This window comes from Ziziphus jujuba, chromosome 12, assembly GCF_031755915.1.
Source record: "Ziziphus jujuba cultivar Dongzao chromosome 12, ASM3175591v1".
Taxonomy (NCBI): Eukaryota; Viridiplantae; Streptophyta; class Magnoliopsida; order Rosales; family Rhamnaceae; genus Ziziphus; species Ziziphus jujuba.
The window spans coordinates 21,521,882-21,549,736 of record NC_083390.1 but is presented as its reverse complement, the minus strand read 5'-3'; the positions used below and the strand labels follow the sequence as shown (position 1 = coordinate 21,549,736).

General features: G+C 29.9%; 3 protein-coding genes across 3 annotated transcripts; all 3 read right to left on the bottom strand.

Moving 5' to 3' along the window:
* Positions 1 to 2,058: 2,058 nt before the first annotated feature.
* LOC107413339 (uncharacterized) lies at positions 2,059 to 3,733 on the bottom strand. The gene is made up of 3 exons (XM_025072056.3): positions 2,800 to 3,733; positions 2,576 to 2,630; positions 2,059 to 2,412 (listed from the first exon to the last, which is right to left on the bottom strand). Exons 1-3 carry the CDS (start codon positions 3,557 to 3,559, stop codon positions 2,172 to 2,174), a joined length of 1,056 nt encoding a protein of 351 aa, XP_024927824.2. The 5' UTR covers positions 3,560 to 3,733; the 3' UTR covers positions 2,059 to 2,171.
* Positions 3,734 to 8,332: 4,599 nt separating this feature from the next.
* LOC107413316 (uncharacterized) lies at positions 8,333 to 10,367 on the bottom strand. The gene is made up of 3 exons (XM_016021228.4): positions 9,157 to 10,367; positions 8,925 to 8,987; positions 8,333 to 8,776 (listed from the first exon to the last, which is right to left on the bottom strand). Exons 1-3 carry the CDS (start codon positions 9,896 to 9,898, stop codon positions 8,520 to 8,522), a joined length of 1,062 nt encoding a protein of 353 aa, XP_015876714.2. The 5' UTR covers positions 9,899 to 10,367; the 3' UTR covers positions 8,333 to 8,519.
* A 4,920-nt stretch (positions 10,368 to 15,287) lies between these two features.
* Positions 15,288 to 16,444, bottom strand: LOC107413314 (E3 ubiquitin-protein ligase RHA2A). Its single transcript, XM_048463014.2, has one exon. The coding sequence runs from the start codon at positions 16,132 to 16,134 to the stop codon at positions 15,628 to 15,630; it is 507 nt and encodes a 168-aa protein (XP_048318971.1). The 5' UTR covers positions 16,135 to 16,444; the 3' UTR covers positions 15,288 to 15,627.
* Positions 16,445 to 27,855: the final 11,411 nt, after the last annotated feature.

Here is a 27,855-nt window from a genome sequence, read left to right as displayed (position 1 = left end):
GTTATATGTTGCAATTGTCTTAAAGAGCCTATATTGATAGAATCCTTAAGAGATTTGATATACACAATTGTTCTCCTGGAAGTGTACCAGTCACAAAGGGTGAAAGATTTTCTAAGGATTAAGTCCCAAGAATGATAAAGAGAGGATGGCAATGAGAAATATTTGCTATTCTTCAGTAGTGGGTAGTTTAATGTATGCTCAAGTTTGTACATGGTCTGATATATCTTTTGCTGTGGGTGTGCTTGGTAGATTTATGAGCAATCCTGGTCCCATTCATTACCAAGCAATTAAGAAGTTCTTTAGGTATCTTCAAGGTACTAAAGATCATATGTTGATATATCGACATACCAACTCGCTTGATGTAGTTGGTTATAGTGATGCAGATTATAAAGGCTGTGTGGATGATAAGAAATCTACTACTGGATATATATTTATCATGACAGGAGGTGCTGTGTCTTGGCAGAGTGCTAAGCAGACAATGACAGCATCTTCGACTATGGAGGCAGAATATGTAGCGTGTTATGAAGCTACTCATCATGCAGTTTGGCTTCAAAGTTTTATTCGTGATTTGGGAGTGGTTGACTCCATTAAGAGATCTATTATGATGTATTGTGATAATATTGAAGCAGTGTTTTTCTCCAATAATTTAAAAGGTACCTCTAGTGCGAGGTACATTAATGTTAAGTATTTTATGGTTAAGGAGAAAGTTGAAGAATGCCTCATTACTGTTGTTCACACGCCTACTTACAGCATGGTGGTAGATCCACTGACTAAGGCTTTACCAGTAGGTATATTTGAGAGCATGTGTCTCATATGGGATTGTTAGGCAGCTGAGACTGTTGTGGGTCAGTGGGAGTTTGTTATATATTCTGCAGTAATATCCATGTTGAGTATTATTTATTATTTTGATACATTAATGTATGTGGATCATTATTTATTTATGAGATGATTTATTACACATATTATTGCTCCTATATTTACAGGCCTGTTGAGACTATTAGTTTATGTATATGTGTATGTTGATCCATAGGTGCCATGGTGAGTTCCTACTACCTAGTTTGGGTATATTGATGTATCCTGTCGATACACAATGTGCTCGGATGAAATGATATTTGTGTGTTGGGGTATTGCACGTGGTTAGATAAATCTCTACTATCTAAACTGAGTTTATGGCATGCAAAGTGCTCAGTTGAAATGGTATCATATTTTGGAAAATTTACTGAGAGAATCTCTACTGCCTAGTCTAGTATATTGTTGTGCCCTGTCGGTATGCTATATATTTAGATGAAATGGCATTATGGTTCGGGAGATTCTGTAGTAAATGAGTTTGGATTATATATATGATGATGATTATGCAGTCCAAGTGGGAGAATGTTAAATAAATTAATAATTGTGGACTTAGTATAATCAATTACTCACTTACAAGGCCTATTTATGTCATTAATGAGACTGGCTTATTTTAATATTTTGTAGTAGGGTCCCTGGTCACACACTTTCTATAAGACTTCAGTTGGTCCATTGGACTGGAGGACCAACTCTCTTTATAAACCCAATGACTTATCCATATTTTTCCTATTATTATTATATTATTAAATTATTAGTATTTTGTGTGTGTTAAAATTAATGGATAAGTGTGAGTTACAAAGACTATAAAAAGTCTAAGGCAAGCAAACAGATGCCATACGGTATTTTAATATTATGACTTTTAGAGATCTGAGAGTGGTTTGAGAGTAGTGTATCCATAGACACTACTTTACATTGTTTTCTATTTTACAGGATTAAAGATTTAATTTGTCAATGTCTGTGTTTGGAGGTTAGTAATTTATGATTTATGAAATTTATTATGTATGTTTAGATCACAAATTCTAATGTATTTTACTGAATCAAATTGTCGAAAGCAAGGGACCAAAATATATATATATATATATATATATGAAAAAGAAGCAATTAATTACAGCTTTGTTATGCTTAAATTGATATCCCTGTTCTTTCTTTGATTAATTGAAGGGGTTAGAACTAATACATAGAGATTACATTTACTTCAACAGCATTATTTTTTTCATTGTAAAACGTTCACATCATAAAAGGCCAAAAAAAAAAAAAAAAAAAAACACAAACAAACAAAGAAACAGAAACAAAAACAAAATAACTAACAAACTAAACATTTTATGCTAGCTTTTTTCCATTGACTCAGTTATAAGCCACTCGGTTGAGGAATCCGATTGGACATCTTCAATCTCTTCAATGGACATAAGTGGTGGATGCATTTTTACATCATTGACGTCCCCTTCCACCATCTCCACAGCCTTGTCGTTCATTGAATTACGAGAATCTTCTTCAACTGTCTTCTTTCTTGTACAAAACTTGTGGATAAGGAATACATATATAACCAATGGAGCAAACATGTACCTCCTACAAAAACTCAGCTCTGTTAAAAAATAAAAATAAAAAAATAAACCAAAACAGAAAGTTATCAGCTTAAAAAAATTAACTACAGTGAGTGAAAAAAAATTAATAAAAAATCTGCAACATACAATAAGAACAGAACTAATTCCCAGTTCAGAAAATTTAGTACCTAGTAGAAATGAGCCAGATATCCCAGTATATTGTGTACTCGGCCACCGAATAGACTGCAAAAGCAAACAAGCAATACAAGTTTAAGCTTTATATATGATTACAGAGCATAAAAGAGCCAATCAAAAGCCTAGTCCGATCAAATTGTACCTAGCTTAAAAGCTATTATATTATACTTAAAAATAGTCTAGTCCAGTTGAGCAAAGGTAAGGAATTATTACTAACCTTCTTCACATTGATAGGCCGAAGGATTATCCCACAAACTTGTTGAACATAAAGCACCCTTACGAATGCAATCACGGCAAAAAAGCGACCAACTGAGCTCGAAACCCGACTGCAACAGTTGACGGATGGTTTCATAAGAAGGGAATATGATATCAGCAGCAAAATCAGCAGGAGACATGGAAATCAGCAAGCATGTCTCCATTTGCTTGCCCATTTCCGGCGGTAAGTAGCCTTCGAAAACAGCATATATATAATAAGACGAATCGCGAATGTTGAAACAGGGTACTCTTGCATAAGCAGGGTGTGTAATGTTTGCAGAGCAGTTGAAGAAGCTGATGTAGGAGCGCTGGCCAATGACTGGTCCTCCCTGATATCTATAATCGCCGGTGATCGTCTCGTATACATTCTCCGGATATGGTTCGGATCCGGAAGGAAGGTTGCAGGTTCCGTTTTCGAAGTTCACATCCACCAGGCGGATTGTTTGATCATCATAGGAGATTTGCTTGACTATGTACTTCTGTGAATGGAATTCCAAGATGGTTTTGTTGTTTTGGCAAGAAAGTTCGTAGTCTTCGTCTCCGCAGCTTGTTGGATCGGTGTTTAGGCGAAAAGGGTAGCTGATGTTTTTGATATCTCCACAAGAAGAAGTGCAAATTTGGTGATAGAGGTTTCTAGCATCAACTAATTCAGTGATAAATAGAGAGATGAAGAAAACAAGGAGAGCAATAGTGGATTTTTGTTGTTGTTGTTGTTGTTTCATGGTGCTTTGTTTTAGCAAAATTGTGTTCGTTTATTCATAACACTATAACAATTGGGCAAAAATTGTTCGTCCATTCAACAAGTGGTGATATCTATGGTTTTTTGACTCTTGACCTGAAGTTGGACTTTGTACCACGACCTTTTAAAGTCTAGGTCAACATTTTCACCAATGGGTTTAATAAAAAAATTGCCAACACTTTTCGTTGTATTTCCTTTTCTGAATATTCTAATACTTTCCATAACATGAATTAACGTATAGTTTTCTTTTTGCTTCTTATTTTATAGAGGAAAAATACATAATTAATTGATAAACTAATATTTTATGTCTAATCAAACTTTAATGTCTTAAAATATATGGTCGAATAAGAGATTTTTTTTTTGTAATGTACTAAGAAATAGAAAAGAAGAAATTAATTTTTATTTTCCCAACCATTTGGATATTGGCTTCATACAGAGACCCGAGGTTGGTCGTGTCCTAGTGAAGACATAATTATTAATGACTCACTTTTGCAACTTGATGAGGAGGAAATTCACCCCAAAAAAAAAAAAAAAAAAGGACTTTACAAGGAGAAATTAGAGTCAATTTAAAGAAAATTAGGAGAACCTGTAAGAGGCGAAAATTTCATGAGTCACATGGTCTGGCACTTTTTACACGTAATATGACTTAAAATGATACTTAAAAGTGTTATTACAATATCAAAACCCTAAGACAAATATATATGATCGGCCATTGTTATATGGGATGAAAAATTAGTATATCAAACACCAACATAGGGTATTTTTGAATATCTAATTTATCGTCCCTATTACGTTGGAAGATAATTGAAAAATTGTTTATTTGATAAGCCTTTATTCTTCTACTTTTTTTCTTACTAGGTGATAATGAAATTGATATTCATACCCCGCACGGCAAGATGATCATCATTTTGCTCAGAAATTTCTTGCCCTTTTTTCCATGTTATATTTTATACATTTTTCTCCTTTATAATGCTAGACAGAAGCATTGAATTGTTTCCTAAACAATAGTGATCTATTTCATTAATTTATATTTGAGATTTAATTATTTTTCTAATTCATTTATTTATATTGAAGTTATATTAATTTTTCAACAAACAATATAATAACATCATTATTTGATAAATAATTTTTGATAAACAAATTGGTTACCTCTAGCATTAATTACAGTTTTCTGCTTGGTTATCCTTAGACGATTGAAAATTTGGTGATGACAGTTTTTGCTCTACCTTCTCAGTTTGCGTAAGAGTTTATTTTGTTGAATGTTACCTCTTTTATACTTTTCTTTTGCAATTTTTACATCTAAATCAAATGTAAAACTATTGTATTTATAATTAAATATGAAGACTTGCAAGTTAAATTTTCAAAAAATTGTGTAAAACATGGTTTGGGAAAAAAAAAAAAAAAAAAGGCCCTAAAGGGAGTTTTTGTGTCTTTAGAGGGGAGATATTCTTACGTGAAAATGATCATATAGTGTTTACTACGAGGACTTGAATTTGGTTATGCCTATCTCCTTTTAATTCAATATATATCCAAAAACAAATTATAAGGTTGTAAACATTTGTGAACTGCAAACATTATACATATACTCTATTTTTATTTTTATTTTCATTTTCATTTTATTTTATTTTCATCTTGTCAGGATATACAGATTGAGTGGCCCTTCCCACTCTCACAAAACAAAACCGGAAAGGGTCACAGTTTCGCTCAAGGGTCAGCAGGAATAAAATGGCTCAAATTTTGCGTGGAAGCGCAAGGCGTGACCATACTTATATTTTTCCATCTTATCTTAGCTTGATGAGGTAAGTTGGTGGACTAAGAAAAAGAAAACCAAAAAAATATTCTGGGCGTGAATGCTGTGAGAGTTGGACAAATTCTAATATAATATGCTGATATTATAAGTTGCTAAACACTACAAATAAGTTGCCAAAAGAGTGACTCAAAAGAGAAACAATGAAAGTCCTTTGCAAAATCATGATACAAATACACATTCACCCACTACGTAAGAAAATTAGTGAGCTTGATAACCCACGTACGTCCATATATGTATCAGGCCACTGGGTCATGCTCAAATAGCGAAAATAGGAGTGTGCCATTCTTGGTATGGGGAACATAGTATTACGGTTTGTATGTCATTGTAACTAGTGGAGATTGTTACTTCACTCGTTATTGGTATGAAGCTAGCTTTTCATTTGTGTTGGTTGGAATTCCAGTCAAAAAATCTATTACTGTTTATTTTATTGAAATTCTGTCTGAAACTCCTGGACTAATCGAATCCAATAATTTGGGATTAGTTGGTATAACTTCACCAGTTTTTTATTAATTAATTTGTAATATTTGGATGTACAACATGAGCTTATAATGAGCACGTATTTTTCAACTTCCTTCGCGGGCATGCTAAGCTGAAGACATTTTTCAAATGATAGAACATTCCAAAATTCTGCTAGGGTCATCATATGTTGTTTAACAAACTAAAAAGGAAAAGCAAAAGAAAATGAAGTTCAAGTTTCAGCACCAGTTGCTGGTTATTTTCTTGTCACTTGTGGTTCTTTTTCTTCAATTTTGAATAAAAAATGGTCAGATTTTTCTTTTAGATTCTACGCCTCTAGCTACTAAGAAAGAATGATGCTGGATCTTGGAATATATTTTGGGTATCAAGGATCAGTGCCATGAGCTTTTTTGATTTATAAGATAAAATGTGGGCTTGACTTGAAAAAGATGCATTATTTCTCAACTTTATTTTCCTATCTCTGAATCCAAACTATTGAATGGAGAAATGGGCATGAATCATGAGGTATATTTATATAATAAAGTAATTGGGGGTAAAAGTGAAAAATCATGAGGTATATTTCTACACAATGATATTCCATAATGGCCAACAGAGCTAAAAATGAAAAATTTTGTCTTTCCCAAAAGCAGAAAAAAAATATACTTTTTTATTTTTCCTGCTGCGAAAAGTACCGATACACAATAATAAAACCATTATCATGAACTTCCTTAGTTTATACAACAAAACCAACTTGATTATAATCAAATAATTGAAGAAGCTTGTTTCTTCACAAGTTGTACCGATTAAATAAATAGAGCTATTTGTCAATTTTCTTTCATACCTTTCACAAAAATTAAGTTGTGAATCTTCTAAAATTCATGCTTGAATCACTCATTCTTTGGGCTTAAGAGTTTATTTTAAATTGTTTAATCAATCCAGTGACTTGAAAATTAGAATCACTAAGAAAAACAAAAGAAAACAATTATTTAAATCTCTTACATATTTTAGTAAAAACAAAAATAGTCTATAACATCATCTTCTTCTTCTTTTTATTTTTTTATAATCAAAATGAAGCATAAATTTCTCAAGGACTTCAAATTCCAAACACAATCTAAGAATTTAAACCCTAAAAGGGATCTGAAATTTCTCCAAGACATTTGATCGATGGACATCTCAAGTATATTTGTCTTAGAATACAATCCATTTCTTTTCCCTTAATTTGGTCTAAGAGTTGTGTAAGAGGAAATTGAAAAGTCTACTAAAATATTTACGATGTGACAAACTAAAAAGTCTACTAAAATATTTATTAGTTTAAAAATTAATATAATTTGAAAATAAAAAAGTGATAAAAAGATAAATATAACTAAATCAAACAAATAAAATGATAACAACTCATTGCTTCCTAAACATGTTAGTATTTTTAGCATTATTTATAATACGGTTAATACATCTATCATTGCAGGTTGGGCTTTGTTCATCCTTCACTCACAGTTTATGTTTACTGTTGGAGTTTAGCCCAGTAAAGTAACTAGCCATGAAGCCCATTGTACTTGTAGATTCTCATAGAACAGCACTGCAAAATGACCAGATGAACCCTGGTCTACTACCAGAAGTTCCAAGAAAAGTCAGAGGAGAAATATATAATATTGCACCATTACAAATGTTATTGTGTTTTACATTATTTTTATGTTTAGAGAGGTTGAGCGTACAGTAAAAGAAGTTATTACCAATCCATTGATTCTCACAATTATAATTAATTAGTTTCTTGCATAAATGACAAATCGTGATGGGGCAACGCCAATAAATTATGTCTCATATGGACCTACAACTAAATTTGTAGGATATATAAGAAGAAAATTCAAAATCTTTATGTAGCGTGTTAAAAGGGTTTGGTAATAGACCATTAAGATATGCATAGTAGACATTGATTTTCATATAATTATATAGCTGGAAAAAGGAAAAATTAAGCAAGACTTTCTTAGGTCAATACATTTGAAGTAGAAACCAATTTCTTGGGTACGAAATGGAGTGCTAAATTAGTTAGACAGTGGAGACTTTCTTGAAATTTATTAAAAAGAAAAGAATAAAAGAAGACAGTGGAGACTTTCTAGAAAATTATTAAAAAGAAAAGAAAAGAAGAAGTTAATTTTTCATTTTTCAGCCCACCAAAAGATCCATTGAATTTGCAGTACATAGCTAGAAACTGGAAGCATCATTAACTTTTGGTGAAGCAAAATAATTTGGGTTGATGAAAGAACTTGTTTGGGAGTGATTTTTCAAACATCTAAAACCACTTTTAAGAATATAAAAGCATTTTCCATAGTATTTGGCAAAAAAATCATAAAAATGGGGTTTACTGTTTTTTATTTTTTTCTTTAAATTATCTATTTAATAATCTAAATGGTTTTCTTCTAATTGACTATATTTTTACCGAATCAAGTTGTCGGAAGCAGGGGAACAAAAATGAAAACTTAAAAAAGAAGCAATTAATTACAGCTTTCAAATGCTTAAATTGATATCCCTGTTCTTTCTTTGATTAATTGAAGGGATTAGAACTAATACATAGAGATTACATTTACTTCAACCGTATTATTTTTTTTTTTAATTGTAAAACGTTCACATCATAAAAGGCCCAAAAAAAAATAATAACGATAACCAACAAACTAAACATTTTATGCTAGCTTTTTTCCATTGACTCAGTTATAAGCCACTCTGTTGAGGAATCCGATTGGACGTCTTCAATCTCTTCAATGAACATAAGTGGTGGACGCATTTTTACATCATTGACGTCCCCTTCCACCATCTCCACAGCCTTGTCGTTCATCGACTTACAAGAATCTTCTTCAACTGTCTTCTTTCTTGTACAAAATTTGTGGATAAGGAATACATATATCACCAATGGAGCAAACATGTACCTCCCACAAAAACTCAGCTCTGTTAAAAAAATAAAAAAAATAAAAAAAGGACCGAAACAGAAAGATTATAAGCTTAAAAGAATTAATTACAGTGAGTAAAAAAACAAAAAAAATCTGTAACATACAATAAGAAACAGAATTAATTCCCAGTTCAGAAAATTTAGCACCTAGTAGAAATGAGCCAAGAAGTGAGATATCCCAGTATATTGTGTATTTAGCCACTGAATAGACTGCAAAAGCAAACAAGCAATACAAGTTTAAGCTTTATATATATGATTACAGAGCATAAAAGAGCCAATCAAAAGCCTAGTCCGACCAAATTGTACTTGACTTAAAAGCTATTGTATTATACTTAAAATAGTCCAGTCCAGTTGAGCAAAGGTAAGGAAGAATTATTACTTTCTTCACACTGATAGGCCAAAGGATTATCCCACGAACTTGTTGAACATAAAGCACCAGAACGAATGCAATCACGGCAAAAAAGCGACCAACTCAGCGCGAAACCCGACCGCAACAGTTGACGGATGGTTTCATAAGGAGGGAATCTGATATCAGCAGAAAAATCAGCAGGAGACATGGAAATCAGCAAGCACGTCTCCATTTCCGGCCGTAAGTAGCCTTGGAAAACAGCATATATAAAATAAGACGAATCGCGAATGTTGAAACAGGGTACTCTGGCATAAGCAGGGTGTGTAATGTTTGCAGAGCAGTTGAAGAAGCTGATGTAGGAGTGCTGGCCGATGACAGGTCCTCCCTGATATCTATAATCGCCGGTGATCGTCTCGTATACATTCTCCGGATATGGTTCGGATCCGGAAGGAAGGTTGCAGGTTCCGTTTTCGAAGTTCACATCCACCAGGCGGATTGTTTGATCACCATAGGAGATTTGCTTGACTATGTACTTCTGTGAATGGAATTCCAAGATGGTTTTGTTGTTTTGGCAAGAAAGTTCGTAGTCTTTGTCTCCGCAGCTTGTTGGATCGGTGTTTAGGCGAAAAGGGTAGCTGATGTTTTTGATATCTCCACAAGAAGAAGTGCAAATTTGGTGATAGAGGTTTCTAGCATCAACTAATTCAGTGATAAACAGAGAGATGAAGAAACCAAGGAGAACAATAGTGGATTTTTGTTGTTGTTGTCTCATGGTGCTTTGTTTTAGCAAAATTGTGTTCGTTTCTTCATAACACTATAACAATTGGGCAAAATTTTCTCATCCATTCAACAAGTGGTGATATCTATGATTTTTTTACTCTTGTCCTGACTTTGGACTTTGTACCACGACCTTTTAAAGTCTAGGTCAACTATTCAACCAATGGGTTCAATAAAAAAATTGCCAACAATTTTCGTTGTATTTCCTTTTCTGAATATTCTAATACTTTCCATAACATCAAGTAAAATATAATTTTCTTTTTGCTTCTTATTTTATGGAGGAAAAATACATAATTAATTGATAAACTAATATTTTATGTCTAATCAAATTTTAATTTCTTAAAATATATGGTCGAATAAGAGATTAATTTTTTATTTTTTTTAATGTACTAAGAAATAGAAAAGAAGAAACTAATTTTTATTTTCCCAACCATTTGGATATTGGCTTCATACAGAGACCCAAGGTTGTTCGCGTCCTATTGAAGACATGGTTATTAATGACTCACTTTTGCAACTTGACGAGGAGGAAATTCACCAAAAAAAAAAAAAAATGGACTTTACAAGGAGAAATTAGAGTCAATTTAAAGAAAATTAGGAGAACCTGTAACAGGCGAAAATTTCATGAGTCACATGGTCTGGCACTTGTAACACGTAATATGACTTAAAATGATAGTTAGAGTCTCATTACAATATCAAAACCCTAAGACAAATATATATGATCGGTCACTGTTATATGGGATGAAAATTAGTATATCAAACACCAATAGAGGGTATTTTTGAATATCTAATTTATCGTCCCTATTACGTTGGAAGATAAATGAAAAAGTTGTTTATTTGATAAGCCTTTATTCTTCTACTTTGTCTTGCTAGGAGATAATGAAATTGATATTCATACCCCGCACGGCAAGATGATCATAATTTTGCTCAGAAATTTCTTGCCCTTTTTTACATGTTATATTTTATACACTTTTCTCCTTTATAATGCTAGATAGAAGCATTGAATTGTTTACTAAACAATAGTGATCTATTTCATTAATTTATATTTGAGATTTAATTATTTTTCTAATTCATTTATTCATATTGAGGTTATATTAATTTTTCAACAAACAGTATAATAACACCATTATTTGATAAACAAATTGGTTACCTCTAGCATTAATTACAGTTTTCTGCTTGGTTATCCTTACTACTCTACCTTCTCAATTTGCATAAAAGTTCATTTTGTTGAATGTTACCTCTTGTATACTTTTCTTTTGAAATTTTTACATCTTAAATCAAATGTAAAACTATTGTATTTATAATTAAATGTGAAGACCTGCAAGTTAAATTTTCAAAAAAATTGTGTAAAACATGGTTTAAATGCCAACAGAAAACCCCCAAAAAAAAAAAAAGAAAAAAAAAAGGCCCTAAAGGGAGTTTTTTGGTCTTTAGAGGAGAGATATTCTTACATGAAAATGATCATATAGTGTTTACTACGAGGACTTGAATTTGGTTAGGCCTATCTCCTTTTAATTCAATATATGTCCAAAAACAAATTAAAAGGTTGTAAACATTGTGAACTGCAAACATTATGCAAATATACTGTATTTTTATTTTTTATTTTTATATTTTATTTTCATCTTGTCAGGATATACAGATTGAGTGGCCCTTCCCACTCTCACAAAACAAAACCAGAAATGGTCACAGTTTCGCTCAAGGGTCAGCAGGAATAAAATGGCTCAAATTTTGCGTGGAAGCGAAAGGCGTGACCATACTTATATTTTTCCATCTTATCTTAGCTTGATGGGGTAATTTGGTGGACCAAGAAAACGAAAACCAACAAAATATTCTGGGCGTGAATGCTATGAGAGTTGGACAAATTCTAATATAATATGCTGATATTATAAGTTGCTAAACTCTACAAATAAGTTGCCAAAAGAGTGACTCAAAAGAGAAACAATGAAAGTCCTTTGCAAAATCATGATACAAATACACATTGACCTAGGGATGTCAACGGGGCGGGGCGGGGTCGGTTTTTAAAATCCCGTCCCCATCCCCGTATGGGATTTTTCATCCCATCCCCGTAATTTTTTCCGTTTTTTTAGAAGCGGGGAGGGGACGGGGATTCCCCAATCGGTGGCGGTGCGGGGACGGTTTCCCCATTTGTTTTTTTTCATATAATTAATATAATTTTTTTTGATAAATTTATATTAAAAAAATTTCTTCTATAAGCAAAATATAAATAAAATGACCAAAAATATAATAAAAATACAATAAAAGATATCAAAGTTCAAATTTATAATTTTAATAACATACATTCTCAAAAAATACAATATAATATAATCCAAATACATAAACATAAAATTTATAAAAATACACATGCACACATAATAAAGTTTTACTTCTCATTTCCTTAAGTCTCCATGAAAGAATGTTCCGTAAGAGTTGATTGCTACAAAAATAGACAAAAATATTAAATAATATCAAAAAAATTTAAACAATTTAATATAAACATTTTTTGTAATAAATAAATTCAATTTACCTCCTCATCAATTTCTATGTCACTCATAGTAGAAGAACAAGCTCCAACATACGGTGAAGAAGATGAAGCTAACAAAAATGAGATTAATTAGTTAACAATAAATACCAAAATTATTAAACACAAAAAAATATAAAATTTAATTTTTCATACCATTAATTTCAGCCCATAACCAATCGAATAAGTTTAATTTTAATTTTCAAAATATTAAAAAAAAAAAAGGTAATATATACGGGCCAGGTTCGGGCCGGAGTCTTTAATACCCGGTCCCGGCCCATCCCCGCTTCGGGTCTAAGAGAGTAAGCCCAAGCCCGCCCCGTCACCCCGTTTTTGCGGGGAAAAATCGCCCCGTTAGAGACGGTGCACCGCAGTTTCGGGGATGGACGGGGCAAATTGACATCCCTACATTGACCCATTACTTAAGAAAATTAGTGAGCTTGATAACCCACGTACGTCCATATATGTATCAGGCTACCGGGTCATGTTCAAGTAGCCAAAATAGGAGTGTGCCATTCTTTACGGTTTGTATGTCATTGTAACTAGTGGAGATTGTTACTTCACTCGTTATTGGTATGACTCGTTATTGGTATAAGCTAGCTTTTCATTTGTGTTGGTTGGAATCTAATAACATTTTGCCACACATAATTTCGTAAACAAAATTTAATGAAAAAATTTGGAGAATTAAATATAAAATTAGATTGAGATGTTCAAGTAAACCAAGTTGGGCTTCCCACTTCCACTGGGCCTGGTTGGGCTTAAGTACGTCACATCAGTTTTGAATCGACAACAAAAGGAAAATCAAGATTCGTAACAACAAAGGAATTTTTTTTTTTTTTTTCTTGAACATCAAAACAACAGAGGAATTTATTTGCTTCTATTAAATGCTTTGAATAATAATAAATCAAGTCCTCTGGATTCTTTCACTGATGAAAATAATTATAAGTCTCCAAAAATTCATGCAGATCTTTTGTTATTTTACAACCATGTGAGACTTAATTTGACTTGGAAAAAGAAACAGATTATCTAAGTGAATAGAATGGTCCATTGGATTACGGATGGAGATGCTAGTCGTGATCCAAGAGAGAGTTTGGGTCACTACCAAAGCTTGAATGAAAAGAACCAAAATTTATGAGCTGTATCTTTTACTTCCTGCCCCCAACAATGTCCATTCAAGTGTCCAAATGACAACCAACTTGGACTGAAAATGAAAGCATGGAAAAGGGTTTATGTTGGAGGGTCCATTTGGGCAAGTATTCATTTATGTTTCACAATCATACTAATTATGTTGATAGAGCCTTGGAATATAATAATACTTGCTTTTCATTCACACCTAAATTAAAATTCAACCATTTATTATTACTATTATTATTATTATTTTTGGCTATTTTCTAAATTAAAAAAAAGGGGAAATAGTGGATGAGAAACAATATGGGTTTTCCCACTTGTAAGTATTGCTTTACATTTTACAATGTTATAATTGTCAATTTTTTTTTAAAACCAATTTTAGGGATTAACAACAGAGCGTGCCGTTCTCTGTCCGGTTTGTTTTTCCCCATCCCATTCCCTAGTTTCCCTAGTTTCCCTATTTTATTTTGAACCGACACAAACGAATTCCTTAGTCGGTAAATAAAACGGGGCGAAAATTCCTCGTTTACCCACCAAAAAAATATTAAAAAATAGATATATTTTAAAATATAGTTTAAAATATATTTTTAATTTTGTTAACATAAAAGCATATATATTATATAAATATATTATAAATAATACAAATATATACTTCTTTTTTTTTTGCTTAAAATATATACAATTTCATAAAAAAGTATAAATATATATATCTATATATATATATATATATATATATATATATATATATTTAAAATAGAGTACAATTTTCTCTCCTCCCCAAGGCAAGCAATCTTGCCCCAATCCCCATTTGACTGGGGAAGTCTGACCCCATTAGGGGTGAAATCCTCAATCAATTTAAGGGCGATTTTCGCATATTCAATCGATTCCAATTTAAACCTTTTTGCTTTTTCCAATAGGATTTCATTGTTCAATCTTTCTTACAAATAACATCTTTTTTATTTTTATTTTTTTCCTTTTCTTTTTCTTTTATAGGAATTTGATAGATGTAAAGAAGTTTCTACAAAAAAAGAAAGTGATATGAAAAAGAAGTACATCCAACATACATTAAGAACAGAAATCATTGAATTTAGAATCATACTTTATTAATATTAAAACTCTTGTGAAATTTAGAAGGCTATAATACATCTAACGTCGTTTATAAATTGGTTCTCGTTTGGTAAAAATGCTAAAAAATGCATGTGCATTTTTAGAATCTCACTTTAGACGAAATATAAAAAGAATATCAATAGTTATTGGGGGTTTTGAATTTTCCACATTATTTATTTTTATTTTTTTTTGAAGAGTTGAATTTTCCGCATTATCATCGATTAATTAAAATTTGAGACTATTCAACCCCTTGATTATTATTATTATTATTATTTTGGAGAAAAGCCCCTTGATTATTTTGACATGTTTACACCTTGAACATGCTATTTTATAAATTTTCTTTCTTTTCTTCTTTTTTTTTCCCCCTAAAAAGTTGAATTCTATGAATTTTTCTTTCATGAAAATGAAATAATAATTTTTTTTTTTTCAAGCACATGGATCATTTTATTACCTTTTCACCATCCATCTCAAAATAATATTATTTACAACAAAAATTAATTAAACGTCTGTACTTCTTCCGTTTTTTCCTTTTTCCCCCACTGTAGGCCTTGATGTTACATGAATTTATAAGCAGCGAATGAAATCCTTTCAATTTTTGCCAAAAATATTATCAACCAACTACTAAAGATTAATAACCACCAAAACATACTATTCTAATATAATAATTAATTTATATACAAAAGACACCTCTTCCTTATTCTGCCATTAAAAAGTGCAAAAATTTACAGCGGTTAAAAAGAACCCTATGGAGCCCTCAAAAAATATATAAATAAAAAAGTCTAAGATAAAAAAGGGGGAAAAAAAAAAGTCCACAGTGAAAACTGTCCATTAACTCTATAAGATGATAAAAAAGAGTAAAAAAAAAAAAAAAAAAAAAAAAAAAAAGCCCACCAGCTATAATCATAAATACGGGTGGTAAATAACCGTCGACGTCGTCATCGGGAAAAAAAGTTTTTCATTTATTTATTTATTTATTACTGAGCGGAAAACCAAGCAACGAGGTCTCCGCCGACGCGCTGACGAGTGACGGACACGCGCTCATCGGAGACGAGAGGGGAGCGGCAGAGAGGGCAATTGAAGTTGAGGTGGTCGAGCCAGCCGTCGAAGCAGTGCTTGTGGAAAACGTGGCGACAGGCGAGCATGCGTACCTGGTCGCCGTCCTTGAGCGTGCAGAGACAGACGACGCAGTCGGAAGAGCAGGAACCATCGGCGCCGCTATCTACGATGGAGTACCGGTATGAGAAGAGCCGGTTGAGGTTGAGCTGGTCAGCGAGAACGATCAATCCGGCGAGTCCAGAACCAACGGCGCCAAAAAGACCGTCGTCGACGTGGTCGTCAGAGCCGAATCGGGAAAGACCTAAGGAATGGAGAAGACCGAAGAGGAAAGAACGGAGGTAGTTAACGCAGTTAGCGATAAGAGCCACCATTAGAAGAGGGATCGAATCCGACGACACGTCGTTCAGCTGGCTATGTAATCCCATCCTTTTTTCTTTCTTTTTTTCTTTTGGTTCTCTCCGTTTAATTCGAAAGTCGGTGGGAATTGGGGGGATTAGAGAACACTCTGTGAGAGAGAGAGAGAGAGAGAGAGAGAGAGAGGAAAAAAGTAAGAAAGAAAGAAAAGGGTGTTGGAAATGGTTGGAAAGAGAGTAAATAAAGAAGAGAAAAAGAGAGAAAATTTCGATAGGAGACTTAAAAATGAAACTATTTGGAAATAGTGAAAAAAAAGAAGAAAAAAAAGGTGGTAAAATAGAGAAAAGTACTCTCTACGTTGGAACGAGGAGAGAAGGACAGGTTTTTAGCTCTCTCTCTCTCTCTCTCTCTATCTATCTATCGCTTTGGATCTTAAGGAGTGGTGGTGGGGGCCAACTCACTGCCTAAAAGAGTTTCAGCTCCTCCAAGCAATCACACTACCTCACCCTATCAAGAAGCCCATGTGTTGTGGGTCCCTCGTTACTCTTCACAATTTGTAAAATTTTAAAACCCAAAAAAAAAAAAAAAAACAAAAAAACAAAACAAAACAAAATTTGTAGATTTATCACTTAAATTTTGAGTAAACTAATCTGCTTTCACAATTTAATTAGTATGGTCACTTCAGACTGGTTGTGTTTATTTCAGGTAGATGGTAAAAATCTTATTGAATCGATATGTTTTGTAGTTTTAAAATCAAAGTACTTGATAACTAACTACTGAATGATCTAATTTATTCTTATTTGCGTATAATAATAAGTGGGACAGTTTACTTGGTATTCAAATATTTTGACCAATTATAAGTACCTGATTTTATCTATGGTTGTTTTGAATTGTTTATATTATCGGTAATTATTATGGTTTAGCTAGCCTGCCAAGCTTTAGACAGTTATTGCCCCCGACAAATTTGCATTAATTTCATTACTATTATCTTTATCTCTATTAATTATTTATTTAAAATTACAAGCATCTATGTAGATTCCCCCATTTTTAATAAAAGTAAGGAAAATATCTTAGTTTCAAACACTATGAATGATTAACTACCTTTTAGACCTTTAACCTTTGTTTTTTGGTGAGGTTTTAGAACTTGACCTTGATGTCTATTACTCACTTCCAAGTAAGTCGGTAAAGCCGTGTGGATTTAGCACCTCTCTTTTTCAGGGTTAGGTTCGTCTTCCTAATTATTGTACCTCAAAGTCATGCTTAGCAATCTTTCCTCTCTTTTTTTCTTTTCTTTTTTTTTTTTTTTTTCAGCCTGAACAATACAGTATATGTTTATTAAAACAGAACCATATATGTTTTGCCTATTTTATTTACTAAAAATAGTTTATTTTATTTTTATATCAATAAAATGACATGATTCAAATTTAAAATTATTATTCAATAAGATAGAAGTTTTGCGATGGGATTATATGCGACAAATTTTTCTTGATCAAAAGTCAAATTCGCATAAAATAATTCTCAAGTCCCTAGCTTCTTCTTTTTTTTTTCTTTTTTTCTTTTTTTTTTTTTTCCTTTCTTGGATATAAGATAGCTAGAAAAGTACGTATGTATATATTAATACAAAATAAAACATATACCTAAATTTTCTAATATACAATCTCAAGTTTTAAAGTTTGTCCTAATGAATCTCCTGGCATACCCTTAAGAGGAAGATTCAAATAATTATTTTTCGTAATCATCAAAGAAAGAAAAAGATTTAAATAATTATTTTATAGGAAAACATATATGTATATATCTACAGACATGCTTCTAGACCACAGCCATATATGTGCAGTATGTTCACTACCTCACATTTGAAGAGAAAGTTATTACCAAAAATATATATATATATATATATATATATCTGAAGAGAGAGAAAGTGTCAAAAAAGTGTTTAAAATTAATTGAATTTAGAAGGAATAACTTTATGAGCAATAATTCTATTAGAGAATATAGATATATTATATAGTATTAATAATATATAATACACGTATATTAAATGAATTCTTTTGCTCAAACGGCAATACGGGGATATGAAGTGAGGCGTGGATGTTGGTAAACCTCCTTTTTTTCTCCACAAAGGACATGATGAAATTGCCAACCTTTTTTATTTTATTTTTAACTATGGATTTAAATTACAGTTTATTTAAATTTTTTTTAATTATGATTTAAATTCGTATTTTCGTAAATACAAATAAAAATACTCCATTACTAGAATTAATTTTCTTTATCAACTTTTTTATTTTTTATTTTTTATTTTTTATTTTTTATTTTTTATAATTTTGAGTAGCTCATCCTGTCATCCTTCAAATTTTCTTTTTCTTCCCCCTTTTTTGGTGTCCAAATTTCTTCTTAGCAAAGAACCTCCTGCCATCATTTGATAATTAGTCTTCGAAACCACATAAATACTGGAAAAAATTTCAATTTGTTTTTCAGAAGAGTTAGTGTTAGTTTTCCATAAATAAAATTATTTTGGATTTCGAATTGAATATTGCCAAAATTTTATAAATATTTTCTTTTACAGCATTTCAAATTTAATATGCTGAAAAGCTTCTTTACTACTTTCGCCAGAGTTTCTTTCGTTTTAGGTTAACTGATATTGATCAGAAATTCAATAATACATTATTATTTTCTTGCACGCATTGTTTGTTTAGAAGAAAACAAAAACTAGTGTGTGTCAAAATCTCCTAGTAACATTTTTCTGTAGGTTAGTGGGATGGAACCAATAATTGAGAGGTTCTGAAAACATAACTCTCCCAAATACGACATGGAAATGTATGACATTTATCAATAATTATATTTTTTTATTTATTCTTTTTATGGACTTGACCTTATTTTCAAAGATAATTATATATATCCAGAACTGTCCGGTAAGGATATAGATATATATAGTAAAAACGGAACTTTAATGTAATTCCATATAAATTTAAATGCTTACATTTAAGAATTTATTTTTTCATAATACTTATTCAATATAAAATAATAAATATTTTAAAAAGGTTAATATATAAAACTAAATGAATTAATTACTGTAGGATTCATTTTCATTGTCTATATTATCAAGTCTCTTAAAATAAAATAATTTGGAAGATAGTTTTTAGGAGATTAGTTTATAATTGTATATTTTTTATAAGTCATTAAATTATATTTGATAAATTAAAGTATATAATTTGGATTTAACTTTATGTTTAAGTGGAAATTAGGAGAAAGGAAATAAAAGGATATAGAAAGTGGAATTAAAGAAATACTTTTTATGTTTAAAAAAATTTTCATTGCAAAAAAACAGGAAATAATGCTAAAAAAAAAAAAAAGAAGGGAAAATTGTTTTTGAGAACATACAGCCAAATAAGATACACGTTTCTATTCTTCTATTAGAAAAAGAAAACATATATATCAACTTTTTTTTTTTTTTTTTGGTGGTATTGTGCATAATGATAATTTTTAAAGAGGATAATTCATAAAAACTGTTTGTCCATAGAACACTCCCTAAATTTGTAAGGTATTTCACCAATCAATTTGAGGAGATCGTTCAAGGACTCCATAATACATCCAATCCAACATGCACATGTTTTCAGAATATAATCTACTTTGGAAAGTAAATAAATTTTGGTAGATTAGAAGATTCTAATTTAATCATCATCTCTCCCTTTCTCTCTAAATTTCTTTTCTTTTCCTTCATCTCACCTGCCAAACACGCCAAAAGCGGAAAGAGAATGAATAGCTTTTAGGTCTAAAAATAATAATAAAGAAAATAATATATAAAATACGTTCATGCGGAGAGGAAGAATGTGGAAACATGATTCGTGTCCTTCAGCCATATATGTCAAATTAAAAATAAATCCATTTTTTTTTATTTAATATAGTTATAATTACTTTGCAATTCTCATAAAGTGCTTTTGGGATTTTTTTTTAATGTGCAAATGTTTCGACAATTACAAGGGTGGTCAAAAATACCAAACTTGTACGACTTGTCGTCCATCTTCCCTAGTCCAATCTTAATCCTATCAAATTAATTGATCCAACTTTTTCAGATTTTCAAAACTTTCAACCAATACAAACACCCTGTCTCAATCTGAATGTGACCTATCCACTAGTTTTATATGCAAGATTATTGAGTTTGGAAATTTAGAAACTCTCACTCCGGGTAAAACCTCATAGGCGTGATTGGTCCACTTGCATTATTATTTTAGATGTATGATGCTGATTTCTTTTGCTCTTTCAATTGTTTTTCTTCTCCTTTAATTTTTCTTTTCAAATAAATATTTGGCAAATCAATTGGGATATATAAAAATTATGTTATAAATAATATAGTAAACTTTGAAGAATAAGTTGTCATTGTAAATATTAATGCTTCAATATTGGTGGTAATAAATAAAGAATGATTAAATGGGTTCTAAAATTGCATTTGCTAACTAGCTATTGATTAAACATATAAATATTAAAAATGCATATTTATATATTTGTAATGACTTCTAAGAATGTTTCAGAAAAAGAAAAAAAAATTAAAAAAAAGGAAGAAAGACTTCTAAAAAGCGTTGCGGAAATATCTATGCAATAAATGTTAGAAAAAGCAGGTGGGAAAAACATATTGTATATATGGAGCTCTTTGTCAACATTTGTTATAGAAACTAATGTATTATCAAAGTGGAATACTTAATGATAAAATATTATAGAAAAACCATATGGGATATATGTGCATCTTAGTTAAAGAACCAAAATACATATTGTAGTAGTTTCGAAAGATGGTCTTAGAGAAATGCTCAATTTGATGAAAATACCAAATCAAGGTATTCTCTCAAATATTATGTTTTCAAATAAGTGATTGTTATAAATTGCTCATAACTACCATGATTTTTTTTTTCTTTTTTTTTGGTGTGTGGAGCATGAAAATTTTAATAAAGAGATCGAAAGAAGAGAAAAATAAGTTGGCTATATATAGAAATAATAATTGTCAAGATTTATGGCATGCATGTGATTAATAAACAAAAATATAATTAATTAATTTTTTTTAAAGTAAAAATATAATTAATTAATTAATCAATTAGAAAAGCATAAGATGCGTTTGGGCGGTGGAGGATTAGACAATAATCGAATAACCCACAACCTACCTCTCAGAGATTTTCCGCGATCTTCGGGTGGCTTAATCAATATTCAATATTCAAAATTAGAATACTAAATAGTTAATTAGTTACTAGAGATTAACAATAAAGTAAAATAATAAAACAAACAGGAATTAGATGATGCAATCCGGGCCGTCCATTAAGATCCGCGTATCCGCCGTTCACACTATTTGTGGCCTTTAACAAACCGCAACTTGTTAAGCAATTATGAAGTTGAACTTGAAATATGCAATTTTCATTCTTACAAAAAAAAAAAAAAAGAAGCAATTTTCATTTTATTTGTCTTTTTGATGAATTGTAATTAAAGAAAGCAATTTTCTTTTTCTTTTTTGATGACTTGTAATTTTCATTTTATTGGGTGGTCCTCACAAACACAACCTCATAATGATCATTTTCTATTTTTGCACTGCACTGCATGCATGGACCTTCTAATCAATTTCTCTTTTTCTTTTTTCTTTTTTTTTTTCCCCTAATTTCTTTTCTTTCTTGAAATCTAATCTCTCATCTCACCATTTTCAATGCTGGGCCTCCACCACATACTTGAATTATCAATTGGCAATAATTTATTAATTAGCATGTTATTTTTTTAATAATTATTTTATTTAAAAAAAAAATTATTTGATTAGTTAGGTTTTGGAGTTTAGCTTATCAAGACAAAAATTGGTTTCTACGTGGGATTCTAATTCTTTAATATTCTATTCAAAACGAAATTAATTAAAAAGTGAATCGTGCTCGAAATTGTTAATAGTACGGCAGAAAATAATACTGTAAGTTAAGCTTACAATATATTTATTGTATCTATCAATCAAAAACTCTATTTGCTATAAAAATGCAAAATATACGATTCACGAAAAACCCACAAGATTTCTCAGAAAAAATAAAAATAAAAAAAGGAAAACCCACAAGATTTGCTTTTCTTTCATTGTAAAATTAAAAAAAAAAAAAAAAAAAAGAAGACTAAATGACAACAAAAGCAAAAGCAGTCATGAATCCTGCATGCCAGCAAGAAAAAAGGTTATGTAATTCTAGGGCTTAAATTACCAAAAACTTAAGGGAGAAACTGTAGATTGATTTTTTCTTGAACAATTTAAAATTTTCATGAAAATAATGCTACAATATTCAACCACATTAATGTTCAAGTTGTGAAAAAAAAAAAAAAAAAACACTTCATATGACAAAGATCCTTATTAACTATGGAGATTTTGTCATAAAAATTAGGCACTTATTTTATGGAAAAATAAGAAAAAAATTTAATATTTTTTTTTAAAACAATTAGGCACTTAAAATATTTTTTTTTCTTTTTTTTTTTTTGATGAATGAAAAAAAAAATTAAGATTGATTCGTAAATTTTGGACCAGAAATTGTTTTGTTGGGATTGGATTTTTAGGGATAATGATGCTTTGAAACCAACACTTGTTGACCTACAGCTGAAATGGTGGTTCCAATTAAGATGTTATCCAAGTAATAATTGCTTCCTATAAGCTCACTTTATGCAAAAATATGCCTCTTTTTGGTTTGAAAAGCACCTAAATTTTCTTCGTTGGTAATGGTAATATGTATATAATAATATTCTAAAAGAGGTCAATATTAAAGTCACATAAGAAAAAACACATTATAGGAACAACAATGCCGACTTGGGTACAACAACCAAGCTTAATAATTAATTTAAACCATTATTTAATAATTTATTCTTTTTTAACTTTAAAGAGCTCTAGAAACTTAGACAACATAACAAAGTCATTTTTCTGAATATAAAATTACGCGAGCCATTACAGATGCCCAAAATAGTATGCACTCCCTAATATAGAAATATAAGAACGTCCCAAAGGAAAATGCACGCCAATGGTACCCCTTCTATCTTTCTTTCCCCCCACTTCGAAGAAAATTAATGTTTTATATTTATTTAAAATTATTATTTGTCATAAGCCAAATTTATGGTCCCTCACAGGTGCCAATAATACACATTTAAAATGACCGAAGGTTCTCAGAAGAAATGTAGAAGGGTCCAGATAGAATTTGATTGATTGGTGATGAATGTGATTGATGCAGACCCACTTTCACACACACACACACATAACCAATGACACACACACACACACACACAACCAATGAATTTTCGTCCAAGACACTGCTTGTGAATTTAATTAAATTAATGATAATGAGATTAAGAAAAATTTTAGAATAATTAATCCCACTGCAATGGACTTAGTCAATAAAAATTTTAATACAAGAAAATCAATAAGAATTAAGTGCCACTTCCAAACATTGTTTATGAATTAATTCATAGTATACCTTTTTATATAATTTAAAAACCAATTAGGTATTAAAAAATGATCTATTGTACTTAATTTATTTATTTTGATAAGACGCCATTTCATTGTACTTAGGACGTCACAAAAGGAAAAATTAGCCCCTGTACTGTGCAACCGTAAGCAAAACTCAAAAGTCCAAACCCTTTTTCATTAGATTATATATATATATGTGCGAAACCTTAAATATTGGGTAATTTTAAACAGTCATGAAATACTGATTTGGAGTTTTGTGTTTTTTTGGTTTTGTCTTTTTTTTTGTTTTTGTCTTTTTTTATTTTTATCAGAGTTAACTAGTATTTTTTTAATCAAATTTTGGATTATTTACCCCAGAAAAAAAAGTCTTGGATTCAGAACGCTTAAATCCAATGATTAAAAAAAAAAGAAAACAAATAAAAAAGGTTAGGTAGTGTGTGTATATATATATATATAAAGAAAACAAATAAAAAAGGTTAGGTAGTGTGTGTGTATATATATATATATATATATATGCATAGTATACAATATCCCTAAATCCTTAAGTAATTTATTACATTTTTAATCAATTTGCAAAGCATTTAGTATAAATTATAAGATTATTAGTGTTTTTTGTTTTTGTCCTAAATTTCTCAGAACTTGATCACTACGTGTATGCTATTTCCCTCATCCCTATTAATTAATACAAGTACACGCATCTACCCTTTGTAAGGTAAAATATATTAACCTCATATATATTTAGCAAAATATATCAAACCCATTTAAATATATGGTAACTAATTAGCTGACGTATTTTTCGCACAAAAACCAAATACCCTATGGTAGAGAATATATTAGCTAGACATGGGGGCATACTTATCCGACCGCCATTATACCATATTTATAATATGAATAGTTATTTGAAATTATCAATATACAATATAATAAAATGACAATTGTATAATTCAATACAAAATATAGCACTTTTTGATAAGTAATTGGTTTATTAAAAAGGGGAATTAAATCTCATTTTTACGCTTTCATGCATTGAATCACTCGTGGTTGAGATTAGGTGGGCATATTTCTATCTCACACTAAAACCAAAAAAAAAAAAAAATTCAAAAATAAAATTGATAAAGTTATTGAATTTTTCTTCTAAAAAGCCATTGGTATTATAGGGACAGGTTTGAAACACTAATTTGGAATTTGGGTAACCTGTCAGGTTAAGTATTATGTACTTGAACAATATTGGTACACATATTGCAAAATTAGGTCGATAATTTTGAAGACATTGCATTATTTAAAGAGAATTAATTAAGAGATTGAAATATTTGAGAGGATTTAGAATGATTTGTCCGCTTATATATGTGTCTCGATATGATCATTCTATTAAAGGAAAGGGCCTGAAGAATCCAAAATGGGGTAATTGACAGGTTCATGCATTTGCTTTGGGAGTTCAAACTTCAAAAATAAAAATACAAACATATATTTTTATTATTGCTAAGACATAAACAAATTTACAATAATTTTCACCTATAAACTTCTAATCATAAATATAAATAAATTATCAACTTAATCAACTTCATTTAATAATTACAAATAAATTTACTTAATTACAATCATTATGTCATATAAATAATTGCAATAAGTAACACACATATTACCAGAAAAAGAAGTTACACACATAAAGAACTATTTTTCAGGATCCATATTTGTGAATATATATATATTTTTTAAAAAATATATTATTATTGGACATAGAAGTTTCACAGAAGCCTGTTTATGGATTTGCGTAGCAATTATTACTAGCAAAACATCTATTAGAATTGATAAGTCAAGATGACATATTTTTATTTTATTAGTTAAAATTTGATGAATATTTTAATAATTTCAACATTATTGATATGGATAAATAAGCTTTATAAATTGATAAATATAATTTAATATGAAATGATAATAAATATATTGGTAGATTAGTTAATTATTTTAGCATTATTCTTAATGAAAAAAAATCACTTATATGGTCAAGCAAAATGGTAAACCGGTTGATTATTTGTAACTTCTGAATTTTTTTTTCTTAATTATTTTAACAAGAAAGACAAAAAAAAAAAAAAAATCAATCCCTAATGTAAATTTGGAATCTCAAACCGAGATCCGGGCTTTTTTGAGCATTCGGTTGGCTTCCCTTTCGTAAGTTTTCTTGTTTTATAGTTTTGTTTTAGAGTGTGGAACTCACAGATGCATTCGGTGCGGTGTGGAGAGATTAGTTTCACGACTTTGTCATTTTCTCAAACACCTTATCTGACATTTGGACCGCAATCAAGAATTTTTGTGGTGTTGGGGTTTCTAGTACTCTACAACTCCATACTGTAATAATAAATCCATTTTGGAAACTAAATATAACTAATTCTTAAATATTCTTTTCCGAATGGTATAGAAATCCCGTACAGGATGGAAAGGAAAAAAAATAATAATAAATAAAAAAATTCACTAAATTATGTTTTTTTAAAAGCTTTTTGTATATTTTATTTTTTTAGAATCCGTTTAGTATAGTTGATAAAAATATAATTTTTATCCGTAGAATTTTATATAATAGATTTTTTTAAAAAAAATAATTATTATTAAAAAGCTAATATGTATTTGGCTGTAAATAAAAAAATTTTATTAAATGCTTAATGAGTTTTCATATAAACCAAAATAATTGTATTAAATACTCATTAAGTTTCCATATAAAATTTTTTTTTTTTTAAAAATATAAAATTTAAGCTGTTTTAAAACAGTTAAATTTTTTTTTAAAAAAAAATTTAAAATTTAAGCTTTTTTAAAACAATTTTAAAAAAAAAATTTTATCTACAAATACTTGTTGATTTTTATCAAATATTTTTATTTTATAATAAAATTTTTTTTAACTTTTAAATTGATCTCAAAAAAATTTTACACACTTAATCTCCTTTTACCTTTAGTAATCTTTAACTTTGAGTGTCATAATTATTTTATTCAAAAAAAAAAAGTGTCATGATTACTTTACTTAGATAAAAAATAAAATAAAATATATGTATAAAAAAATAAAATGAAATATATGTATATATATAAAATGGAATGGTTAATCCATCGAGGGAACCATCATATTTTCCCTTCTTGTTATTTTATATTTTTTTTCTGTAATATATTTTCCTTATTCATGAAAAGAAAGAAGTGGTTTATTCATAAAATCTAATACAAAATAATAATGAAAATCTAACAATCAAATAATTTTACAGAGGTTAAACAATGAAAGAGATCTTAATTCCACAGCTCGAGTCTTGATCGCCAAATGATAAAAGCCAACAAGCAATTTGATCAATAAACAATATCGTTTATTCTCACCATTACAGAAGAAACAAGGTCGTTAAGCAAGATACAAGCAAAGCCGACTTGTTTCTCTAGATTAGAACAATAAAAATCATCTATTAATAGATGACAACAAGCTGGGTCATTGATGCACAAAACAAAGTGACAACATTGGTTTGCCAGGACTTTAATAATTTGGACCTAAATGAAAAAAATGAAATAAAATTGATAACTTCGAATACAAGGCAATTTTTCATTCACCATGATTATGACAACTAAAAGATCAATCTAAAAGGCAAAACTTACTAAAAATCTACTGTTACTAAATGATTTCTTTATTTTTTGTTTTTATTATTTTTGCCAAGTTGCTTGTACCAAACGATATGATCATTATCTTGTTGGCTTATTTTATATATAATTTTAAAAGGATCAGATGAGCATCATTATCCACCACTCAAGTTGCCTTGATAGAAGATAGACATCATTTTCCCTTTGCTTGGTACATACAGGACAGAAAGATTACTCTATGCATATTATACAGTAGAACTCCACCATGTTTAAATTGAAAATAAATAAGATTATATCATTAATATAAACAAGTCCTTATTTTTAACATTTTATTTAATTGGCTCAAATAATCTGCATTAATACGAAATAAATAAGTCCTTATTTTTACTATTAATTTCTTATTATTTTTACCATTTAATTTAATTGGCTCAAATAATCCGCAATAATACGAAATAAATAATTCCTTATTTTTAATATTAATTTCTTATTACTTTTACCATTTAATTTAATTGGCTCAAATAATCTGCATTAATACGAAATATATAAGTCCTTATTTTTAATATTAATTTCTTATTATTTTTACCATTTTATTTAATTGGCTCAAATAATCTGCATTAATACGTAAATATTGAGAAACAGATTCATTATACAGAATATCGATAATCTATTACCACTGAAAATTGAGGATCGCATTTGCACTCCTAAAGTACAAGAGGTAATCCATAATTAATGTTAAGATGATACAATAATA